This window comes from Syngnathus typhle, linkage group LG14 (assembly GCF_033458585.1).
Source record: "Syngnathus typhle isolate RoL2023-S1 ecotype Sweden linkage group LG14, RoL_Styp_1.0, whole genome shotgun sequence".
NCBI lineage: Eukaryota > Metazoa > Chordata > Actinopteri > Syngnathiformes > Syngnathidae > Syngnathus > Syngnathus typhle.
In genome coordinates this window covers 2,954,282-2,976,311 of record NC_083751.1, presented here as the reverse complement: position 1 = coordinate 2,976,311, position 22,030 = coordinate 2,954,282, and the positions used below count along the sequence as shown (strand labels likewise).

At 46.2% G+C, this 22,030-nt stretch overlaps 1 protein-coding gene and 1 long non-coding RNA gene across 2 annotated transcripts in view; one reads left to right on the top strand and one right to left on the bottom strand.

Moving 5' to 3' along the window:
• The first annotated feature begins 537 nt into the window (after positions 1 to 537).
• Positions 538 to 22,030, top strand: part of scfd2 (sec1 family domain containing 2) — a 40,667-nt gene continuing 19,174 nt past the window's right edge. Inside the window, exons 1-5 of the mRNA XM_061297549.1 lie at positions 538 to 1,231; positions 1,704 to 2,307; positions 2,414 to 2,582; positions 7,415 to 7,542; positions 10,530 to 10,705. Of these exons, the coding sequence (XP_061153533.1) occupies positions 1,010 to 1,231; positions 1,704 to 2,307; positions 2,414 to 2,582; positions 7,415 to 7,542; positions 10,530 to 10,705 (1,299 nt within the window). The 5' untranslated portion in view covers positions 538 to 1,009. The remainder of the gene's footprint in view (positions 1,232 to 1,703; positions 2,308 to 2,413; positions 2,583 to 7,414; positions 7,543 to 10,529; positions 10,706 to 22,030) is intronic.
• Positions 14,986 to 17,775, bottom strand: LOC133167046 (uncharacterized). Its single transcript, XR_009717898.1, has 3 exons — positions 17,415 to 17,775; positions 16,899 to 16,987; positions 14,986 to 15,390 (listed from the first exon to the last, which is right to left on the bottom strand). It is a non-coding gene; the product is annotated as an uncharacterized LOC133167046 (long non-coding RNA).

Genomic DNA, 22,030 nt, shown 5'->3' with positions numbered 1-22,030 from the left:
ACTCATTTTATACACCTTAACTGGGTCATTTTGGCTCGTCTTCAGCAAACAGGCTCTTTATAGTCATCACATTCACACCCCCGCCAAGCATGTTCACACACATGCACAGACAGGACACTAACCCCTTTCTGTCACGAGAAGTTAGTCAAGAGTAGGATATAAAAATAATCCCACTGGTACTTTCATGTTTGAGTCAACAGATTTTTTTTTTTTTTTTCTCCTCCAAAATATGACTGATTTGATGTCTTGGAAATATTTGAGCTGTGATTGTGAACAGTGAACTTCATAAAGAATCTTGCAAGTGCATTCTTCAAGCTTGTTTGTGGTCACTCCCAACGTCACATGAGCGAACCCATACATCGGCGACCTTTGCAATGCGAGCCCGAGGGCACTTTGATTTCAGTCGACAGTGGAGGGTGGCACGGGATCAAAATGGCAGTGCTGTAAGCTTGATACAAACAGAAGACTGGCTTCATATGCCTTATTCTAATTTGACCAACCCCATCAGAATCTCAAAGATGGAACTTACGTATATAAAGCTGCTTTTGTTTTCTCCTATGGTCTGATAATGTCCGAATGCATCACGGCTCAAAGGCACTCACATTCAGTTGGAAGTATTAAGTGTTAATGGAATGAGGATTTAACGGGACTTGAATTAGCTCCTATTGTTTCACGCATGATTACTTTAAGCATTAGATGCATTTGCCAGGGCTGCAGTCACTCACATATACTGCAACTATAATGAGCATTCATGTGAAATAAACCGTGACTACAATCCACTTACGAAATAGAATGTCAGCAGAAAGAGTTAATTGTGAATGAAGCCCTTTTACCTTCCATCTATTCATCTTGCTGTTGCGTAATGCCACTTCACTATGGCAACGTTGCTCCTTGGCCGTGACGTGTAATATACGCGACGCAGCACTGACACGTCATCAACGTGTTTGTTCTTTTGCCGGGCTGAGTTGTCATTAGCTCAGCCGCTGACTGACTGTTTAGTGTGGGCAAAATGGTTACTCCGGAGGCGGTGTGGCACTTCCCGGTTCAAATGTGGGACCGGGTTCTGTCCAAGGTGAACCGGGCGGTTGTTTTCATGGACGACCCCTCCGCGGAAGTCCTCCACTGGACCGCTGGTGGTGCCGCCGCGTTGTTCGACGCCGGAGCCCGAAACGTGAAGCAGTTCTCCAGCTTCGAATCGTGTAGCGAGGACGAACCCAAGGCGGTGTTTGTGGTGAGTAAAAACAGCAAAATAAGTAAATAAATACATTTTAAAAAAGCAAATAGTTGACCCGGTTAACCTTATGAGGCACGCGCTCAGAAAATGTAGTCAATGGGTGAATTGAGCACGACTGCATGTTAGCCTACAAAAGATAACGTATAAGATAAGTCAACGTCAATATCTCATGATAAACCACCCGAAATGGCCAGTAAAAAAAGTTCTTACAAAAAGTGTTCAAATTTCCCCTTAAACTGCTTGATTTCAGATTTATGTGGAGGCATTTTTTTTTAACTTATCCAAATACCATTTCTCAGTCTTCCAAAGTAAAACTAAGAACATCAGAACTTTATTTGAGTTAACTTTAATTAGAGGCACTCTGAATGAGTTTGAATGTGATGATTTAGTTCTGAACACAGGCCACATCCTCAGTTAAATTAAATTTTGAATCATTTCTGGAAATGTACCAATGTTTTCCATCCCCTAGGTTAGCTCCTTGTTGAAGGGACGCACCGTGGACACTTTGAAGGACATCATCTCACTCAGCCACCTGCAATACTGCGTCGTGATCACGGCCGTGTCCCACCCGCTGCACCTGCTCGCCAACAACGTGACAGCGGCGGCCGACACTGACACCTCCACGCCTGTCTTCGATCAGCTGGAGGACAAGCTGTGCGAGTGGATGGGCGACATGAACTACACGGCCGAGGTCCTGCACGTGCCGCTGTCCTTCGCCACCGTGTCCCAGCAGCTGCTTCTGGTGCCCGCCTTTGCGAACCTCTTCCCTCTGCTGCCGCCGGACCTGCGCGCCCTCAACGGCAAGCGGCCGGAGAAGAAGCGCTTTGCCAGCCTGGAAGACGTGGACATGCACGCGCTCCCCGCCGAGCTGCAGTTGAAGATCAAGGCACTGGCGGAGGCCTTGAACGCCATGTTGGAGGCCACTGGCACCAGGGAGGAAAGTTTCGCCTTGGGCCCCATGAGTCGCCTCATCGCGGGGGAACTGGCCACTCACCCGCAGGCCAAGAACCGCAGGAAGACGGCCCCCAATAAGGCCTCCATCATCTTTGTCGACCGCACCATGGACCTCACGGGTATGTCTCGTTTGTTTGCTCGGTCACGAAGAGAATATAAAATGTTTACACACCCCTTTTTTGACATTAGAGAGAAACATTTTCTTTTTCCTGGAAATAATAATAGGTGCAGTCGGTCATCATGGTGACAGCCTGGCAGAAAAGATATTGACGATGCTGAAACCTCTGCCGGGTCACGTGACGGACGTGCAGGTCGACATGCGAGAACTGACCGGGGTGCTTATCTGTCCTGGTTCCGAAAGCTGCGTGGCACCGGGCTGCCTGGCGCAAACCCGGTGAGTGTCTAATATGTTTGTGGTGGTGCGGAGGGGGGGGACAGTTTTGCAAGTAAGAAGAAAATCATTTTTGCTTTGAGCTATTTATTTGTCACTGCCATAAGAAAATCCAAATTCAAACACAACAAAGTTCAAACCAACTGCATAATTTGAATGCCTGCTCGCTTAATAGCGATATAATGCAAGATTAATTTGAGTTGAAATGTGTGACGAGGGTAAAACTAAATTGTTTTCATATAGTCTCCACGATCAGCGGGAGTGTTCCCGACGCACATTTGGTGGCGCAGATGTCCCCATCGAGCCTCGTCGCAGATGTTCGGCAGGCAAAACATGGCAGCAAGGCGCAGATTTCCCAATTTGAGTGTCGTGTTCGAGACAATGCTCTCGTGCAAACCCTTTCAAAGGAAGCAGCTTGTGTTTACGCCGACCCACACGTTAACATAAAACAAGTTAATTGCGTTTACGGACAAACTATTATCACAGGGTCCTTTAAATAATCAGTTCATTGATTTTGGACTTCCATAAAAAGATGACAAACGATTGATGTTGCAGTTGGTGGAAAAATGTCCTGGAAAAAAGTCGATTGATAAAACAATTGAGGTTCACGTCTCTAAAGTGAAGAAAAGGGTTCCTCAAAAGAAAAGTAGTGCTCTGCCGCACTTACTTTATAATGACTCTCCCGTTTTGTTTTGTCTGTAACCTGCCGGTGAGGGTCTCTCAAACCTTGCGGTTCTTGTATCAACGCCACTGACTCTCCGCAGCACAAACCCAGAGTTGAATAAACGCGCGCCATGTGGAGCGAAAGCTTGCGGTCGGCTACCTTCGCCGCCACGTCTGTGCTGGGCTTGGCTCCCGGAGTTCTTTCCTCGCCCTGTGCGGCACGGCTGAGGGCACCCAGTCCCCCATCCCCCCCAGGACTTGGCTCAACCTCGGACCTTGATGTGTGTGTGAGTGAGCGCATGGGTGGTCAAGGTGGAGATCCGGTTCCGCGTGTCGGACCACACCCTAGCCACGAGAAAATACACGGCGAGGTTGCCATCTACCTCAAATGCGCCTGGCAGATTGCGCGGAATAAAAGAAATGCTTATTTCGGTCCCAAGCTCGGGTGAAGGAAAAAAAAAAAATGGCAGTATTGCTGTCAATTCAGGTCTCGGTGTGAATGCTGCTGACGCAAATGTTGTATTTTTCCCGCGCAAATCCTGCAAAAATAAAAAAGTTAATTTATTAGTGGCAGTAATGTTGGACTTGTCCACCATGTGTGACCACTTTCACCTGAACAGCCTGTTCCGAGATAACATAACATAACCTTTTTTTTTTTTTGTCCGTTTGATCCTCTTTTATTGCGTTTCCACCAAAGGACACTGTGCACGTATTGAAGATAAAACATCCGCACAGATAAGCCCTCAGATCCTCGCATCCGAGTCCTTCAAAGAAGGACTTCTTTTGAAATGCTAAAGAAGCAGCAGGCCTCAAACAATACAGCGTTGGTCGCCATTTGCATTTAGACTATACCGTCGATTTTTTTTTTAAATGAAAATATTTGTTAGGTGGGGCATCACAAAAAAAAACCGATGAATTTTTTGGTGAGCGTTTTAAAGATTTGAGGGTTCATTCATTGCATTCAAGTTTTATTTGTAGTCGTGTCGACGTCCCTCTGCTCACTTCCTGCTGACGCCCCCCCCCCCCAATCCATAAATCTACCAGGTCATTAGTCTGTCGCTCTTGCCAGGACACACCGACACTCAAGGCCGGGGCTTCTGCCTCTCGTCTCCTCCCTTGACACATCCGCTGCGCAAACTTCAGAGCGCAGCATCAACAGGAACTTCTCGGGTCGTATTTTGGAGCGCAGTCGGTTGCCCTAACGTGCGCTCGGGTCGTGAGGTGTGACGTGCGTAGGTGCTGAACTTTCCTAGCTGTCAACAACAGTCCGGTCAACAACTGTCTGAAAAGCAAGGCGATGTCAGTTGTTTTTGGACGGGCCTCACACAAACACATGTTCTCGCTCCAGTTGCGGTTCCTCCTATTTTATTGGATCTTGTTTTTTTGTAGTGTTCTGTTAAAAGAAAGAAAACAAAAAGCCGGAAACTTAATCATGCTTTTCGGCTGCAGCAGCCAAACGGACAAGGAGGGGAGCGATAAAATAAGAGCTAATGGACCCTACGAGAAATGTTCAATCCCGTCCCGGAGCATGTTCAGGGATGGTATTTATTCTGCATGACTCACTCATGAATCATGACATGAACTTTTCACGCAAGTACAAGAGTGCGTCATGCATAAACGAAGACAGTCCGAGCGCCCCGATGTCGTGCAGTTGTCGTAATTTGAGCGAATGTCCATAAAAGTTCACTTTTACACAAACGCCTCCCAAAAAAGTGACACCTCCTTTTTCCCATCAGGGAGAAAAAAATTTGGGACAAACAATTTTCTGCCTCACCCCAACCTGCGTTATCTGCAGATTTTTCCCCAAATCCGAAACCAATCGTTCTTCGAGGTTCCTCTCGACTAAAAGAAAACGCGCCGAAACTAACTGCACGATTCCTAAAACGAACACACAGGAAACAGAAACATTCTTCTTTGCCTTCTCACACGCTTCCAGGAATAAATCCCCCCCACCCACTCCACCAGCCTCTTTTCCCTCGAACCCCCCTCGCTCATTAATGCATGCAGACACTCATCTGTTATTTCATCACTTAAATATGCCGACTCATTCCTTCGCCCGATGTGATGTTGGGCCACCTTCGTAGCGCTGGCAAGAGTCGGAGTGCGAGAGTGCCCCCTTCAGGCGGTTTGTAGCCCCCACCGCCCCTCACCCCAATGTTCCCAAGTGTGGGGTTGCTCACCTAGTTTGGGGCCATTACAAACTTTAGCGAGAAGCCCCGCCCCCTTCTGACCAAATGGCCCAGCAGGGAAGGCGTCAAGGGGTGATGTGTGTGCGTGTGTGTGTTGTGAAAGGTGGGCAAGGAGCCAAATGAGAACCATATTTCATCCATTGCTTTGGTCCTCAGGGAACACACACGCGCGCGCACACACACACACGCACTCAGATGTTTTGCAAACATGCTAGAGAAGACGACGTGCGCGTTTGGGTCGAGCATTTCAAACACGTCAAACACGCTAGATGTTACTAAACGATTTGTCCCAAAAAAAAAAAAAGAATAATAATAATGTTCTCCAGAAATGAAACCATGTCATGGGTCTGGACTAACGTTTGGAATTCCCCACAACTTAGGCAAGCGTGCATATTGTTGAGAAATTACTGATTTATATGCGTGTATCTTTTTTTTCCCGCAAACCACTAAACAGACGTGTCGTCTTTACTTTTTTTTGTTTTCTTTTTTTTCTTTTACTCCTCTGAGAAGATGGCGGCCGTCCCGCCGTGATACCCCCCTTCTCCTCCCTGTCCAGCCCTGAGGTCTGGAACAGATTACATCTGATATTAAACACATGGCGGCAGTTAGAAAGCACAAAAGACGACGATGACGACAAAAAAAAAAAAAAAATGCAGCACATTTGTCAACAAGCGCCCCCTTCCTCCCTCCGTCTACCTTCCCTCGCTCTTTGTCCGCTTCGCTCGCCCCCGCCATTGTCGCTGGAAACTTTGCGAGAGAGACGCAAAAGACGGGAATTTTGTTTTTCTTGTTTATTCCCCCTGACAACAATCTGTCAGTGCTGCAGCAAATCAAAGAGGAGGGATGTAATAAATATGTCGTTGCCGCTGCAATTCTGTTGCATGGGATTGAGTGCATTTTGATTTCCTCCGAGTCGTTTCCAATTCATCTGGATTTGGAACATGTGACAGAGGGGTGTGGTTTTCGTTGAAGATATGTAATAAAACCAGCCGTGATGGGCGAAAATCTGCGACAAAGACAAACAAGCCTTATAGAAAATGTAGAAAGCTCTTAAAACATTCTTCTTTAGCACCTGTTCTTACCCTCTTGCTCATACAGTTCTTCAATAAGAGGCCAAGTGTGCTAGCTTCAAGCTGCTTGTCACGCCCAACGCCCAGTACAACTTTACTGGAAATATCCAACTATTTAAACATTGTATACAAAATGTTCAACCAAACCTCACCATACTAACATATGATGTCAAAAGACATAGACCGGCTAACGGCACTTAGCATAATTGTTACGCTCATTCTAAAACATCCATATTCACAGGCATCTGTTCTCTTGGAGTTTTGATATCACAAAAGTAACACTTGATCGTTTTCCTAGATATGCACTCTGGTAGATCGCCTTGTGCTACGGTCCCATTAGCGAGGCGGATCAGAGTGTTCCGTAAGCGAGGAGATAAGGAGACCAGGGAGAGATCCTATCGAGAGGAGGCTTTGACACGCTACAACGGTATTAACATAGATGGAGGGAACATTCCAAATGTTGACTCAATGTTAATTCTGGCTTTTTCCTGTGCGGTGTCCCGCAGGGGAGTCGACGTGCTCCGACTATCACGCTGACAAAATTCAGTCTCATCCATTTTGCCCATGTAAATAACACCTCTGTGCATTACGTGAAAGACTTGCACTCGACTGTTGCGCCCCCGATTTTTCCAATTACTTGGAAGTCAGCGTGAAGTGGTTACAGATTAGATTCTTAGATTGTCCATCTAGATAAATTTGAGTGTGAATGATGTGAAAGTATTATGTCGCTGGAGAATTGCATGGTGCACAGAAGCAATCCTTGAGGAACACCACAATTAATGGCATCCCATGTATTGACCTAAATGCAATAAAATGAATTAATAAAAGAAAAGTTTTACAATCTGACCCACACTATTTTGTCAGGATTGACAAAAATAAAAAAAGTAAACCTCATTGTTGTGTTTGCTGCCAGGTCGCCTGCAGCACGTTCCCTGTGGGAGGTAATGCTGACCAGCAAGCACAAAGAAAGTCTGATGGAGGTCCGAAGGCAGCTGGTGGAAGCGGCCAGCAAGGAGAATCTGCCCATTAAGATGAGCATGGGTACGAATTTGTCTAATCACCTACTAACACTCACTCGCATGTTTTTTTTGATTGACGCAAAATTCCGAACGGCTCCAATCGAAGGGTCTTGACACCTTATTAACAGCTCTTCAGCGCCACCTACCGAGTCAAAATCAAATCCTTTTGCTCAGACTTTTGTGTTTGCACATGTGGCCGCCGCTGAGAAAATGTGAACCACATGTTGGAACTGCGACACACACACACGTTTGCAAACTTTTGTTGTTTGGTAATGAAGCAAAGGAGGCCGAGGCCAGGGATAAAAATATGTGTTGGCACGCAAAAAATAAAGTCATTTTACAAACACACATACACACACACACAATCGGGTCAACGAGTCCCACCGTGCATGCTCACCTTTGCGCAACCTTCTGACACACATTGCATGACTGATGTACTGACGCACACATATTTCCAGTTTTAGTGTGAATGTTAGCATCTGGCACAAAAAGTGGGCCGGCCCTTTTCGGTCCCTCGACTCCTGTAATGGGTGAGGTAAAAAAGTGTCTGGTAACAAGCAGGTTGGTTGATGTGGTGGAAGTCACACACACACACAAAGTGTTTTTTTTTCACCCCTTTGTGCTTTAAGACACAATTTGCAGGCCATCTGAACATTTAACAGCGATCAATAAGGTGGCCGGCCGCCGATGCAAAAAAAAAAAAAAAAAAGAAACGCTAACCTCAGGGTGAAACTCTCCATTTAAAAGTCGATTTACAAGGAACAGCATAATAACCGGTCCACTTGTGTGGCAGTAAAACACTTCCTATTACGTCTAAATTACGTTGCAGTATGAACGATATTTTCGATCGGTATGAATTTGGACAAATGTGGAAATTTATACCATGTCTTGTCAAACGTAAGATTTGTTTTGTATTTAAGAACACGAGTTTGTGATAAATAATGAGATTGTGTACTATAAACGGTTAGAGTACATAACCGATCGGCAAATATCGTCCATTTTGTCATAATTGGCTGATTAGTTCATTTGATCCGGATAGTTAAAAAAAAAAAAAAAAGACGGAACCTTTTCACAAGTCCGCCTGGACGTTGTAAAATCACATCCGCTGCTACAAAAAAAAAAAAAGAAAAATCGGTCCACTCATTTTGTAGAGCGCCAACATTCTCACATCCACCGCAGCCCAACTTGGCCCGTCGTCGTCTCAACAGGATAACATCATCCGAGAAAATAATCGTCTTTCTCAGAGCCTCCGCTTGACCTGTCAGCTTTCTCACTGCACAATCGGATGATGCAATTCCCCTTGCTGGCTCCTACGCGTGTTCGTTCATCTATCGCGTCGGGAAACTTCTCCGGAACAGCTTCATCGTCCATCCGTCTGTTTTCCGTGCGTATTGTCCGGTGGATTTATTAGGAGTGTAACGCTACGCTAAAATTCACATTTTGATGCTATGTGTACGTTTGGTCACGCTTTGAGTGGAGTTAAGAAATGAAAAGCATCAAAGTGGAGGAATTTTGATTCAAAACATCTCACATATACATCTTTAGACACTTAGGAAGGCTTTTTTACAACGTGAAAAATTGCATATGTCTCCTTCAACAATGAAAAATGCGTTCTTAATCCTAAACAGAAGCCAAAATTGCCTCTGCTTTCTGGGCACGTAAATAGAATTCCCTCGTCTGTTCCCGTTGTCCCCTTTTCACGGAGCGTTACTTATGAGGCTGTCCGGCCTGCTGAGGTGGGCCACAACTCAGACACCCCCCCCGTCACCCTCCCGTTCACCTACAGTCGCGGACTAAATCATCGCTTTGCACTTTGTGCCCTTTCTTTCATCCCTCAAGACTTTCATCGTCGTCTCGCTCTTTCGGCACATTTTTATTTATGGTGCGGTACCGCCGTTTCCAGTCCTGCTGTAGGTCACAACTCACGCCCAGACGCTCACACGGAGAGATTCGGGATCTCATGCAGCCAATCGAAACAAAAAGTAAGGCCAAGTGTGAACTCACTTGTGATCAGATCACTTAGTGCAAAGTCTTCCATTCATTCACCCCTTCTTATTTTTCTAAAACCTCGACACTTTCTCGGAATGACTCAGGCGTAACGTTCATTAGCATAGATAAGAGCGACGGTTCAATCCGAGTTCTTTGATAACCGGAACAGACTTTTTGCGCACGTGGGCTCGCCTCACCGTTAAAAGTTTGATTCCATTCGACACATAGCGACACCGTTTTTAGTCGTCCATTATCCGCTGGAGTTTTGCTTGGCTCTGGCACTTGAGGCAGTTCTGTGCTTGAAAAATTATGGTTGGCACATTAAGGCCGGGACAGGATTTAAAAAAAAAAAAATGATGGCGGGCTTTGTTCACAATGGAGCTTTTCATGCTCTCACACTGTAGCTTGTTATGCGAAAATACTTTAATTTCAGGATGAAACTTGACCCTACCTTTTGTAAATGCGCAAAAAACACACTGTGTTTCTCACAGTTTGCTTTAAAACGTTTGTAATTTTGCCATCTCCTAGTTCTTCCCTATATCTTACTTTCTATTCAGCATTCTGGACGTTTCCCGTCCATGTGTCCCGGTCCTGCTCGAGTCATGCATTTGGCCGCGCTAAAGAAAACACTGCCCGCCCGAGTCCGACAGGAAATACTCCCACATCTGGTGCTGGTTCGGAGCATCAACATGAAGACGCGGTCGTTACGGGGGGAGTTAATGCGTGCCCTCCGTCCCCGTACCGTCCAGCCTCTGGTTTTGTCTTCTCTGGACTTTCTGTAAATAATCCAAAAGCAGATTGGCTTCGCACATCTCCGTCACGCTCTTATGAGTCCGCCTCGGTCGGCATTGTGTTGATTAGCTTAAGCGCCGGGTGTCGCTCACCCCCCCCTGGTGTCTATTTGTACTGTTACCCCACGCCGCTGTTCCCATCAGGATGCATTACCCGAATTGTGCGCCTCCTTGTTTATTTCCAATGCTGCAGATCATGTATATGTTGCTTCTCCCTTTGCCTCCCAAGGCCGCGTGACCCCCGAACAGCTGTGCTCTTACGCCCGGCCGTTCCGAGACAACGCGGGGGCGCTAGAGAGTCACTGCGGGGTGCTCCAGCAGGGCCTGGCCACGGCGCAGACCCTCCAACACCCCCTGCTACCCCGCTGGGACGCATGCCTTGCCTTCGAGAGGCTACTGCTGCAGGTCAGTCAGTGACAGAAAAAAAAGAATATGGTAGAAAGCAACACATCAAAGCAGAAGAAAATTGTCATTAACCTCCGCAATTAGCAATTCACACTTTCTCCTCGCGTAAATATTTTGTTTGCTTCAGAGCGACCAGGTAAGTGGGTGTCTGCGGGTTTGTTTGCCGCTGGCTAGTATGTTTTTGTACTGACTGGGGGTGGTTGCAGATTCCTCCCCTGGTCAACAAGGTTGTTTGGAGGGAAAATATTCACAGCCAGTACTGTAAATACCCGGCAAAGGAAAAAATGTCCAAATGGTTTTTAGCGGGTTAAAGGATACACATGCGTCCGTTATAATTTGAACCAAATCACCCTGAAACATCTTCTCTTTTATCTCTGAGGAGCATTCAGCCGATTTAATCAAAGTAAATCATGAAAAAAAATCAAGAGCCCTGGTGCCAAAAGTCTCAATTTAAAAACATGCTCGTAAAAAAGCTCCTGTTCCCCAGCTAGCCGCTTTATTAAAACGAGGAGGAAGACTGCCGGGCTTAAAGTTCCAGCGTCCATTAACTCCGTTGGCTCCACTTTGATCCACTCTCCCATGGCTGGCTGCCCACCCGCACTACCTGAGCTTCAACTTTCTCAGCCCAAGTGCCACGTTCGGACGTTTTAGCCCGTTAGCCTTCGGCCGTGCTTTGCGAATCCAATCTCGCAATGTCGGCCCCCCTTTTATTGAGGTATTAGGGAGTAATGAGTTGTGTGTGCTGCGGTTTTGAGGGGTGGGGGAACGATTAATCGCATGACAAAATTCCTTTTTAGCCCGGCGCGCCGCAGCGGTCGCCGTGTGTTTGCCACTCGGGCCGTTGTGGGTGTGACCGTGGACGGGTTTTCTGGCCCACCCCAGCTGCGGGCCGCGCAGCGGGCACGTCAGGCCGCTGAGGCCACCGGGTTCACTGCTTGACTTTTGAGTTCACACCCTCTTCTCCGTGCAAATATGCTCCAAAAGTTGCAAAACAAAGCTAAATTGGACTTCGAATCCAAGGAAACCCCAGTTTCAAAACAGACAGGATTAAAATATTTACCGTCAAAAATGACACCAAGACCAAAGTGAAATAAAAGTGTATATTTAGTTTAAGACCAAACGGTTCACTTAAATTCACTAGCGTAATGCTAACGTACAGTATGAAACACCATAAACGGGCTAATGTAAATTAGCATAGACGTAATGAATTAAAATGTCAATTTGCATCTTGGTAGGTCTTTATGCTGTGAGGTCATGAGCGGAGTGTTTGTTTTTATATTTTTTTATAGTTTGTATTTAATCTGGTCGACTTTATGGGCTGCCAGTTAACGGCCGCAGCTCTTGGAGCGGTCCACCTCGCACCTCCATCCTCCTCTGGCGGAGCGCCATGAGGCGAGGGCACGGGCATGGGTGGCACGACCGTGAGGGCGAACCTCAACAGACGGCCTCTTTCTCCACTTTCCAGCACACCGCAGGCAGGGCGCGCGATACCGAGCTTCCCATCAACGTTGCGTTGCGCACCAAGCTAAACACGCGCCACCGCAACGAGCCACCCACAGAGCGCAGGCTGGCGAGGCATGTTGACATCAGTGGTGGTGGCTGTGCTTTACCTGAGTGTTTATTTTTCCGATGACTTTTACCTCTTGGATTTTAAAAATGATATTTGAACTTTCTGCCCCTGTCAAAATGAGCTTTTTTGAACTTACAATGTAAAAAAGTTTAAGTACAGCATGAGTACTTTTGCCACCTCTGTTGTGTGTGTGTGTGTGTTGCCGAACGCCGGCTGATGACGGGCGCGCAGCAAAAACTAGCTGACCTCTAACCCCGTGGCCGCTCGCCTCGCTCTGCTGGGATTAGCGAGGGCTGAAGGGGGGGGGGGGGGGGGGGGGGGTAGCACGCCTCTGCAAACATTCAAGCTTATGACTTTATTGGTCACTGTGCTGCACAGATGCATAAGAGTGCACAACCCCCCCGTGTCGCCTCATCTCTCTTGGGGTCGTGCTAACCGCCCGCCTGGCTCTTATCTGCCTGGCTTGTGTTTGACATGAAATGTTGTGTATATACACGCCAAAGCTGAGCCTGGAAAGAAAAAACATTTGATTGCAGCCTCCGTCTTATCTTGGGGTGTGTTGACGCAAAAGTGACTCTTTTGTTTTTTCTTTTGAATAACTTTTGTCGACATGTCGCGTACGTAGTGGCTTTAGAATTGAATGTGTTTAGTGGACATTAAATGAAATGCTGAACACACAGTTGGAAATGACATCGACAGGCTAACAAGTAGTCAGTGTTACAAGCCTTTGAGCCGCTGACACAAAAGGTGCAGCAACACGTGTAGACAGATTTTACTCGCGGGCGTTTAGCCTCTCTGAAGATCGATTAATATCGCTGCAAGACAGAGTACATCTGTGTCTGTAATACACTGCCTCCCGGTGGCTAAGGTGCACACATCAGCTCCCAATTTTGAAGCACAATCATTGGACCACTTTTCAAGCAATTTAGCAAAGTGTCAGTTTATGCTGCTACGGAATTGCCAGAGCTTTCACCTTTGCCCCTCTCGCCTGGACGTACGTTGACCTGTAAAAGTCACGGCGTATACGCCCAGCAGCCATGCCGACTTGACAATAAAGCTCGAGTCGGTGGCCTGTTATTTCAAGATTTACGAGGTCGCGCTCATCCCCCCTAGAATGCTTTGCGTACGCTCGCAGATGAAGCATCTGGATCGCATAATTCCGACGGGTGACACAGGCAAATGTTAATATTGGTCCAAAGTTGTCTTTCATCTTATCTGAGCGGAATGCCGCAAGACATCTCATGGGGGTGGGTCTAAGTCTGTAATAGCCCCACCCCCCCCGGCTTCAGTGTCTGTCCCCGTAGACCAAACATTCCCTGATCTTCTACATCTCTCAAGCATCTCTGCTTAGAAGATGGAGGGTGCTGGGCATTGTAAGAAGACGTGTAAATGACTGCAGGGCCCGAGTCGTCCAGCGTTGACCTCCTACAGTCGCCCCACTGTTTTACAGCCTCACGGCTAGGCCCGACTGCCCCCCCCTCCTTGTCCCTGCTTGTTTCGTAATTCTTGCTTTATCCCCTTAGCTAGCCCCCCAAGCTACACTGTCCTGCTCAAAAGAAGGCTCAAAGGTTAAAACCATGTCAACGACTTGCTGTCTCGTCCTTTTATGGTCCGATAGAGCAGATTTGGCCGACTTAAATGCCAATTTAAATCTGGCCAAAGTACGTGCGTAAGTGCAAAATACATGCTGCTCATATTTTTTATCATTCCTCACAAAGATCCACTGTTTGGAACGAATCAATGGCATTTCCATTCGTTTCAATGGGGGAATAGGATTTGAGAATGGTTTGCGTTTCAAGCCGGGTGACGTTAGCAAATGAAACCCGTTTTTACCTGTTGCTGGCAGACAAATTCTCCCAAACATGCAAGCAGATGAAAAGATCTACTTGATTGTTTAATTTCACACTTGATGGGAGGACAGACACTTCAGAGACTTACTATCTGACTGCACGCCATTAAAAAGCCAATTTTCCATAATGTGTCCCACTTAAAATTAGAAAAGTCTCATTCGTAGCAACGCCGCATTGCAGCAAGTGTTGCACATCTGCGTTTAAAGCGAGCCTCCCTCATACAGACTAAAGGCGGGTTATCAAGCCAGCGACTTATTTGTCTTCCTTCCTGTGTTTGGCCAGAGATGATCACTTTTGATGCAGTTCACTCCCCAGGAAGACCCCCGGAATAAACCCTCCTCCCCCCCATCCCAACATCCCGCGTACCTTGAGACGGACGGCTGTGTTTACGTTGCTCAGCGCAGCTCAGGCCTAATGTACGATCTGTTTAATAGGCAGAGAGACGACTGTTTATATAGCGGGGACCTTTTTAACTGAGGTGATGGAGTAGTGGGCCGGGGGGGGCAACACAAACTCATCTCACTTCCTGTTATCATTACCTCGCTCGCTTTGCTCTCCGTATTACCTCGCCATCCCGCCGGCGGTGGTTTGCACTTGTTTTCTTCCCCCGGTTAAAAATGAAAAAAAAAATCAATCAACATGGGAACCAATCAAGCGGCTTGGTGTTAAAACACTTTGCCGCTTGATTGTCATGCGCTTGCATTTTAATTGTTCTGCTAAGTGTCTTTCTGCTAAATGTCACCCGTGCGCCGCCTCACTGAATTGAAACCGTATGGGGATTGCTTTGCTTTTAATAGCCGTTGAGTTGAGTTAGAGCTTTGCCAAAGTTAAATTGGATCCCTCCCTCCCCCCCTCTGTTTTGTATCAAGCGCATTCTATTTTGTAGTGATTGTGGAGGCCGAGAGCTCTTTATGGAATTTCAAATGGAATCGAATCCTTTCAATGATTTATCAATCGGGATAAACGGAGTCAACGGAGCTTGGTCACGGAGCAAATTCGATTTGTAGGTCGAATCGATACATGTGAAAAAGAACAAAAGCAGCAAGGACCGTAAAGCAAAACCACATCAACAATAAATGTGATATTTCTTTGGCACGGTGTTCCGTCCAAAGCCACACTGAGCGGCGTTTGTACGAGGTGGTCTCGGCAGCTCATAGAAGAGGGTCTCTCAGCCTCCCGGGTGAATCGGGTCAGTGTGGTCTGCTGACTTGGTCTCGTGGCGTCAGGCTTCATTTGAGCATGCAGCAAGAAGACGCCGCAGACTTCTGGGGGGGGAAAATTAAAAAAAAAAAAATACCACAGTGCCGCATTGACCGTTAAGCTTCACAAACAAGGCGGTCGAAGTGGCTCGGTTGCGAGAAACCCCCACAATGAGACCGTGTCCTCAGTCAAGTGACCCGTCGACCACTTCTGAGCGGCACGACACCTCACACGTACTTGATTTATGAGTTGAAATCATTTTTTGACCAAGCTCAATTGACTGCACATTGTATATGCAATCAATTATACTCATTGAAATGAGTTTAGATGTAATTAATCCGTTCCAACCCCACCAGAAATTAGACCCCAACCATCAGGCTAATACTGATTCTAATCTTTGACGGGAAAGAAATCTTACCCGATTAATTTAAAAAATATATCATGAATAAAATGAATTATTTTTATTCATTCTTTTAATTTATTGAAATTTTTTTTGGGGGGGGGGGGATGATACGACCTTCTCAGCTGTATGTGAAGCCACACGTGCATCCTTACATTCATCCTTTAATGTGCGGATCAGCTTCCTGTTGTCACAAACAAGCCCTCTGTCCTCCCCACCGCCCCCCTTGCCAAAAAAGCCCCACCTCAGGACAGATTAACTATCAGCTCATTTGTCACTACCTGCTGAGCGCTGGCCGGCAAAGGTCAGCCGACCGTAGGATGTGTGTCTTTGTGTCCCGCCTGAAATGGAGACAGCGACATTCCAACACCTATGACTGTCTCTTTTTGTTAGATTAGATAATGATACTTGGGCCCAGGAAGAAAAAATAAATAAAACGAGGAAAAAAAAATTCAAATATGGCTTGTGGGCTTGGCATGGTTTTGGGCTATTTCTTTTCAGTGGTTATGTTTTCCAAAATAAAAAAAATACTGTCTAGGGAAAGGGCTGAAGTTGAGATGGATGTCAACAAGACAATGCTCTCTTAGACCACCATTGAATGACTGCACGTCAGTTGGTGATGAATGTCCTTCTGAGCAGTAAGCTCAGCAGTCTGGGAGTGCCCCCTACTGCCCGGGATGAGCGTTGTCTTGCGACATTAGAGATAAAAGGGGCAATAAGGAGGATTAGGGTGGGGGGGGGGGGGGTATCCCCTCTGGTGGTAAAGCAAAGGTGACACAAGGACTCTTCTTTGCTAAGCGTGTAATTGTACACATCTGAAGCCCCCCTCGTGCCCACCTTGTTGCCCCAGGGATTCGACCAGTCACCCAAAGAGAAGAGTAACCATCGCCATGGCAACAAACCAAGGAGGGTCAATTTGGGTCAATGGGATACAGACTCTGGCTACTCTTGCTCTGTCATTAATTACCCATAGTTCCCTGGGGCCGCTGGTCTACATGTAACCTCATAGCTCAATAGAGGGGGGGGGGGGGGGTCGTGTGTGATCGGCAGAATTTGTTTGTAGTCTAACAATGTCTTAATTGACTAGACGTTCAACAAAGACGCACCTCAAAAAGTCCTCGGCGTGTTGACAACGCACACAAACCAAATGCCCGATGTAGTTCCAAGACTCACCTGTGGGCGGAAGCAGCATCCCAAAGGGGATCCAGGAAATTCAATGAAGAAGTCGAAGTCGAGTCGGTAGCTCGGCTATGCACCCAAAGCTGCAAACGTGTCAAAAGGGCTAAATGTCCATTAAGAGTGAATAAGTATTTTTCCAAATAGATTGTCGCATAGCTTCAGGCACTCATAAAAGATCTCCATGCTATGTTTACAAGAGTGATGTTTGAACGCCACGCTTATTGTGCTGTTAAAGTCATTAATTATCGCTCCGATTGAAAGTTTCTCTCAACTCGAATGACCACCCAAACAGAACAAGCGCAGATTCCACGATTTATAGTCTGTGTAAGGGGACACAATAGGGAAGATGTAAAAAAAAAGTTGTGGCACGACTGCAAAAAACACAAAAGGCGTGGGCCAATAAGCGCCTTTTAAAAAAATCAACAAGTGAGAAATTGGCAAGTTAAGGGCGTGTCATTCCTCCTCCTGCTCATCATTAGCCGTTCAATGTCCATCCTCGTTTTGGGTTACCTTCATTCCCCGTTCCTAAAGGAAGGCACAAACGGAGCCACATGTGTTTCCGAGAGCGCCGAGATCGAAAGAAAGTTACTGGATCAAAAGTAGTGCGGAGGTCTTTTTTTGGCATCGACCGGTGCTCATCGTGACCGTGAAAATGAATCAGCGAGCCTCCTCGGACCAATCGGAACACACGTGTTCATCATGGCAGCAATTCTCGTGGGCGTGCACCCCGTTTCAATTTGTTCTCCTCCATGAACGCGGGACACATTTGGTCTCCATTTGTTGTAATTGGGCTAAGTTGTTGGCAAAGTTGTTTGGCTTTTGAATATTTTCTTCTGGCCTGCAGGTTCACATCCGAGGAATTGCCCCCTTTTAAACTCCAAATGCATAAAAGCGTGTCATTTCGTCTCCGGGTTTGCACGTCAACGTTTTTGTTTTGCGAGTCGAAAAAACGGACCGAGCGGTTTGCACATCTGCTTTGCGATTCTCCGCTTTGATATTTGAATACAAGCGGTTGAAAACGAACATTCCCATCGAACGTCGCCTTTTATTGCAATGCGAATAAAACCTTTCAAATCTTGCGATCGCTTGTCATCTGAAAAGTCGCAGACTTTTCTGGAACGTTGTAATTGAGCGACGTTCAACCACTTCCAGACGTCAGCAGAGAGCCCGGGGGCATCTTTTTAAACTCGTAGAGGAAAGAGGAGTGGCTCGCTCGCCCAGAAAAAAAAAATCCTTTGAAGATGTTTGTCTTCATAAGCATGATCGTGATGGCTGATTTTATAGAGTGACCATGTCGAAAAGTCTAAAGTCCCAGGTACGAGTGAATCCGCCCACTGTCCGTCTATAAAAGTCATCTTTCGTTGATACTTTTTGGGATCCGAGAAACACAAGATGACTGAAGCTGACGCCTGAGCGCTAAAACAGATACAGCTGGTGTCTTCTACGATGAGTATTAAAAGACACGATACAAAAGATTACGTTTAGCTAGATTAGCATAGCAGCAGTATTGGTGGAAAACAAACAGTGGATTAGCGTTATTTTTTTTTTTAAAGACATCACTCATCAAACACTCTGATTGGACATCTCCGTACAATCTGACTCATGTAAACAACACGAGTGTGGAAATGATTCATTCTACCAAGCGACATTTGTACGCTAAGTGGTGCACTTTGGCACATTTCAAGCAGACGGCGACAGCGTCGTTGCTCAGCTGGCCGCTGGTGTTGTTTGAGGAAGGGGGGGGGGGGGGGGGGCTCTGTCTACACCCGCCCGCCAGGCGTCGTTGAGCGGCCGCGGCTCTGCGCTGCATCAGCCGCTAGGCAAACAGACAGACGAGGCATTAGCGATGACTTTACCATCTGCTCGGGAAGGTCGAGGCGTGATGGAAGAGCGTCGGTGATGCTGACCTGTTGCTTGACAGCAGACACCTGGGACGTCATGACCCCCCCCCCCCCCCCCCCCAAAAAAAGGGGATATGTGGAGTACCCTCCCACTCCCATTAGTTCCTGAAGGAGATCTTCAGAATTTTTTTTGTTCTTTCCATCCCTTTGTGTCTTTATCTTTTCGATCAACGACTGGAACTGAGCCTTCAAAATGCCGTGATCGACTCGAGATTTCATCGCTAGTAGACGCTGTATTGGAAAATAACTCCAGAGAACACGCTACTTTGTCATTTGGTCCTCATACTTTTTCTTAACACGCTCCAGCTGGCTCAGCTTTGAAGTGTACACTATCTTCTCCAAGCTGCATAATTTAGCGCTTTTAGATCAAGGTTCTTCAGAACATGTTTTGTTCTTGTTTTGTTGTTTTATGAACACGCGGTCTGTTGCTAAATTCATTCCAGAATCCCTCGATAGTCTTCTACCCCGCATCCATGTCGGGTGTAGCAAAGCAGCCCCAGAACAGAACCGGTCTTCTACTGCCATGTGGGTCACCTTTGCCAAGCTCTATTTCATAATGCCGGACGCGTGCTGGGTTGGTAGTCCGTGGTCTGGGCGAGTGAAGGTGATCCATTAGCCTCCAGGGATTACAAGGTCTGAAGACAGGAGGAATGAGCTTCGTGTGCCCAGAATTTGATGTTGCCATCCATCTTTGCCGGCAAGCTCGGTCCAACAAGGCATCAGCGCCTCACGTCTGGCAGGACTTGTCTTGTGGAGAGTTGTCTTGCCTTCTGCGGTCTGTTTCCGAAAATTCTATTCAGTCAAGAAAATGCCATTTTCTTTTGTTGTATATTATCCTAGCATAGGAAGTGAATCCACAGGCCTGTTTCCATAAATGTCCTTCAGCGGACCTTTGGATTTGGAACGATGGATGGAAACAACTCGAGTCCAAACTTTTTATGCTTCGCTTTATAGATGGTAGGAAATGTCAGAAGTCGATCATATAGTACCAAAATAATTTATCGTCACATTTTGTTCCGCAGAGAGCCTCACAATTTCATTTTATCGTTTATAATGTTCGATGTATTTGAGAAGCTTTTATTTATTGGGGGGTTTAGAACTAGCTGCAGTTTTTTTTATAGTTTATTTCCATATCTGTAATTTGTATGCTTTGCTGAAGGAAAGAGCTTTGTCGATAAATCTGGGGGGAAAAAAGTTGGACGGTTGCAGCAACAAGGATGGATGTGTCGAGGTGGATTTAGGGAATTAGGGTTGCCTGGTCATCCCCCCCCTTTGCTATCGTGTTTAGCTGAGCCGCCTGGCTTACGACTCTGGGAATGTTTGTGGAGCGGAAGCCCGGCTTGATGTTGTTTGTATTGTTCGATTTCATTGTGCGCGCGTGTGTTTGGAGCCGCCATCGACGTAGCGTGTTTTGCTTTCACACATATTGGAAAATCAACCATGCGATTTTCAACTTGGCTTGTCTCCATCTTGACTTTTTGGCCTCAAAAGGGGTGCGAATCGATTGGATTGTTCAATTATCGGATGAAATAATCGATAGGATAATTGATTATAAGAAGATTGCTAGAGGTGATCATTTTATCAAATTAATTGACATTTGTTTTCGGAATCGATTAATCATTTGGAGGCGTTGTTAAACTTAAATCTGTCCGAATTTTGTGATTTCAGAACAACTGATTTGGAACATGGTGAAAATTTCCTTGCACCAGAGAAAAAAAAAAAAAGAAAAAAAAAGATGGACCTTGAATGAACCCTGACAAGAACTCAACATTTGCTACTTTGGCAAACATTGCAATTATGCAACTTAAGAGAGGACATTTTGTTAAATTTGTTAAAAATTGCCTGTCGGGAAAATATGTGATGTTTCGAAAAGGTCTCGATAACTCCACATTTTATTTTCATTGGTGCAACGCACAAGTGCAGACATGCGGTCTCCTGAGGGATTACGCCGGCCGGGTGTGTGCGCTCTTTCATTGCGTGTCACTCGAGCAAACACCAGCGCAACACATCTATCTTTGTGTGAGTTGTTTTGGCGGAGTGTGCGTGCGACAGAAGCCTCGCTGTATGCGCGTCGACGATATTAAGCCGTCGAAGAGCCGAGGGAGGGGCCGCCGTGTTGACACGATACACTTCATCATATACGCTGGGAATTTATGTGGACAACTGTGCATGGAAAAAAAAAAAGGTCAAACCTCCCCCTTGGCAAGTTAAATTATGAAAATAATGTGAGAAACAAATCATGAATTCACTTTTTTTATATAATTTCCTCCCCTTTGCTATCTTTTTTTTTTTTTTTTTGCGTGGAACTAGGATGGGAAAACAAGCTCGCAAGTGTTTATTATGCCTTTTGGTCCTCGTGGACGCCTTAAATTGTGCGTGCACGTAACGTGCGCCTGCTTTTACAGACCGCGACCGAGTCCCATTGTGTTTTTCCTGGCTTATTGTCATTATTTGTCTTCCGCCATGGACTCGCTTCGCCGCCAGCTAGAAACTGAGCCGAGGGACAGGAACCCGGGGATTGAATATCAAAACTGAATACTGTCACACGGTGGCGCTACATTTAGTTAGCATTCTGTTTATTGTGTTGGTTTTATCGGCGATCTTTGCGTCAGATCGATTTTCATAACAATTTTTTCAGCTCTCGGGTTTCTAAATCGTGACAATGCAGTCTTTTTAAGCAACACCCTCGTTCGAAAGTGAGCGTAGCCGTTTAGCGCTATTTATTTTTATCGCTGTAATAAGACACGGGCGTTGCCTTAGTTATTATGTCTTGCGTTGCAGTCGAAAGGTCCAGATAAATTAGCTAAGCTTTTGAAGGTTTCCTCAAAAGAAGACAAAAGACTGATGTACTTTCCGTAACTGTCCGACTTACTCATTTCTTGCGGGAACACGTCTTCCGTTTTATGTTGACGCGGATGCCCGGCTTGTTAACCCGAGCTCAGACAGTAATTCATCTTAATTGATTTTAATTGACTTGTAATTGAACATCTCTCGACCTCGCAGGACACACGCTGGCAGTGATAGCATCTTAATTCTTCTTCCCATCATTCCAAACTTGATTACTACCCCCCCCCATCTCTGTCCTCATTTTGTTTAGTTTTTCAGCATTCCTGTGGTTTTTGGCGCTGTCCACAAAATTCATTTTCCCCCAGGTGTGTACGCAAGCCAGATTTTTTCCCCCCCATTGGACATGTTTGCAAAGTTTTATAAATGTTTAGGGGAAAC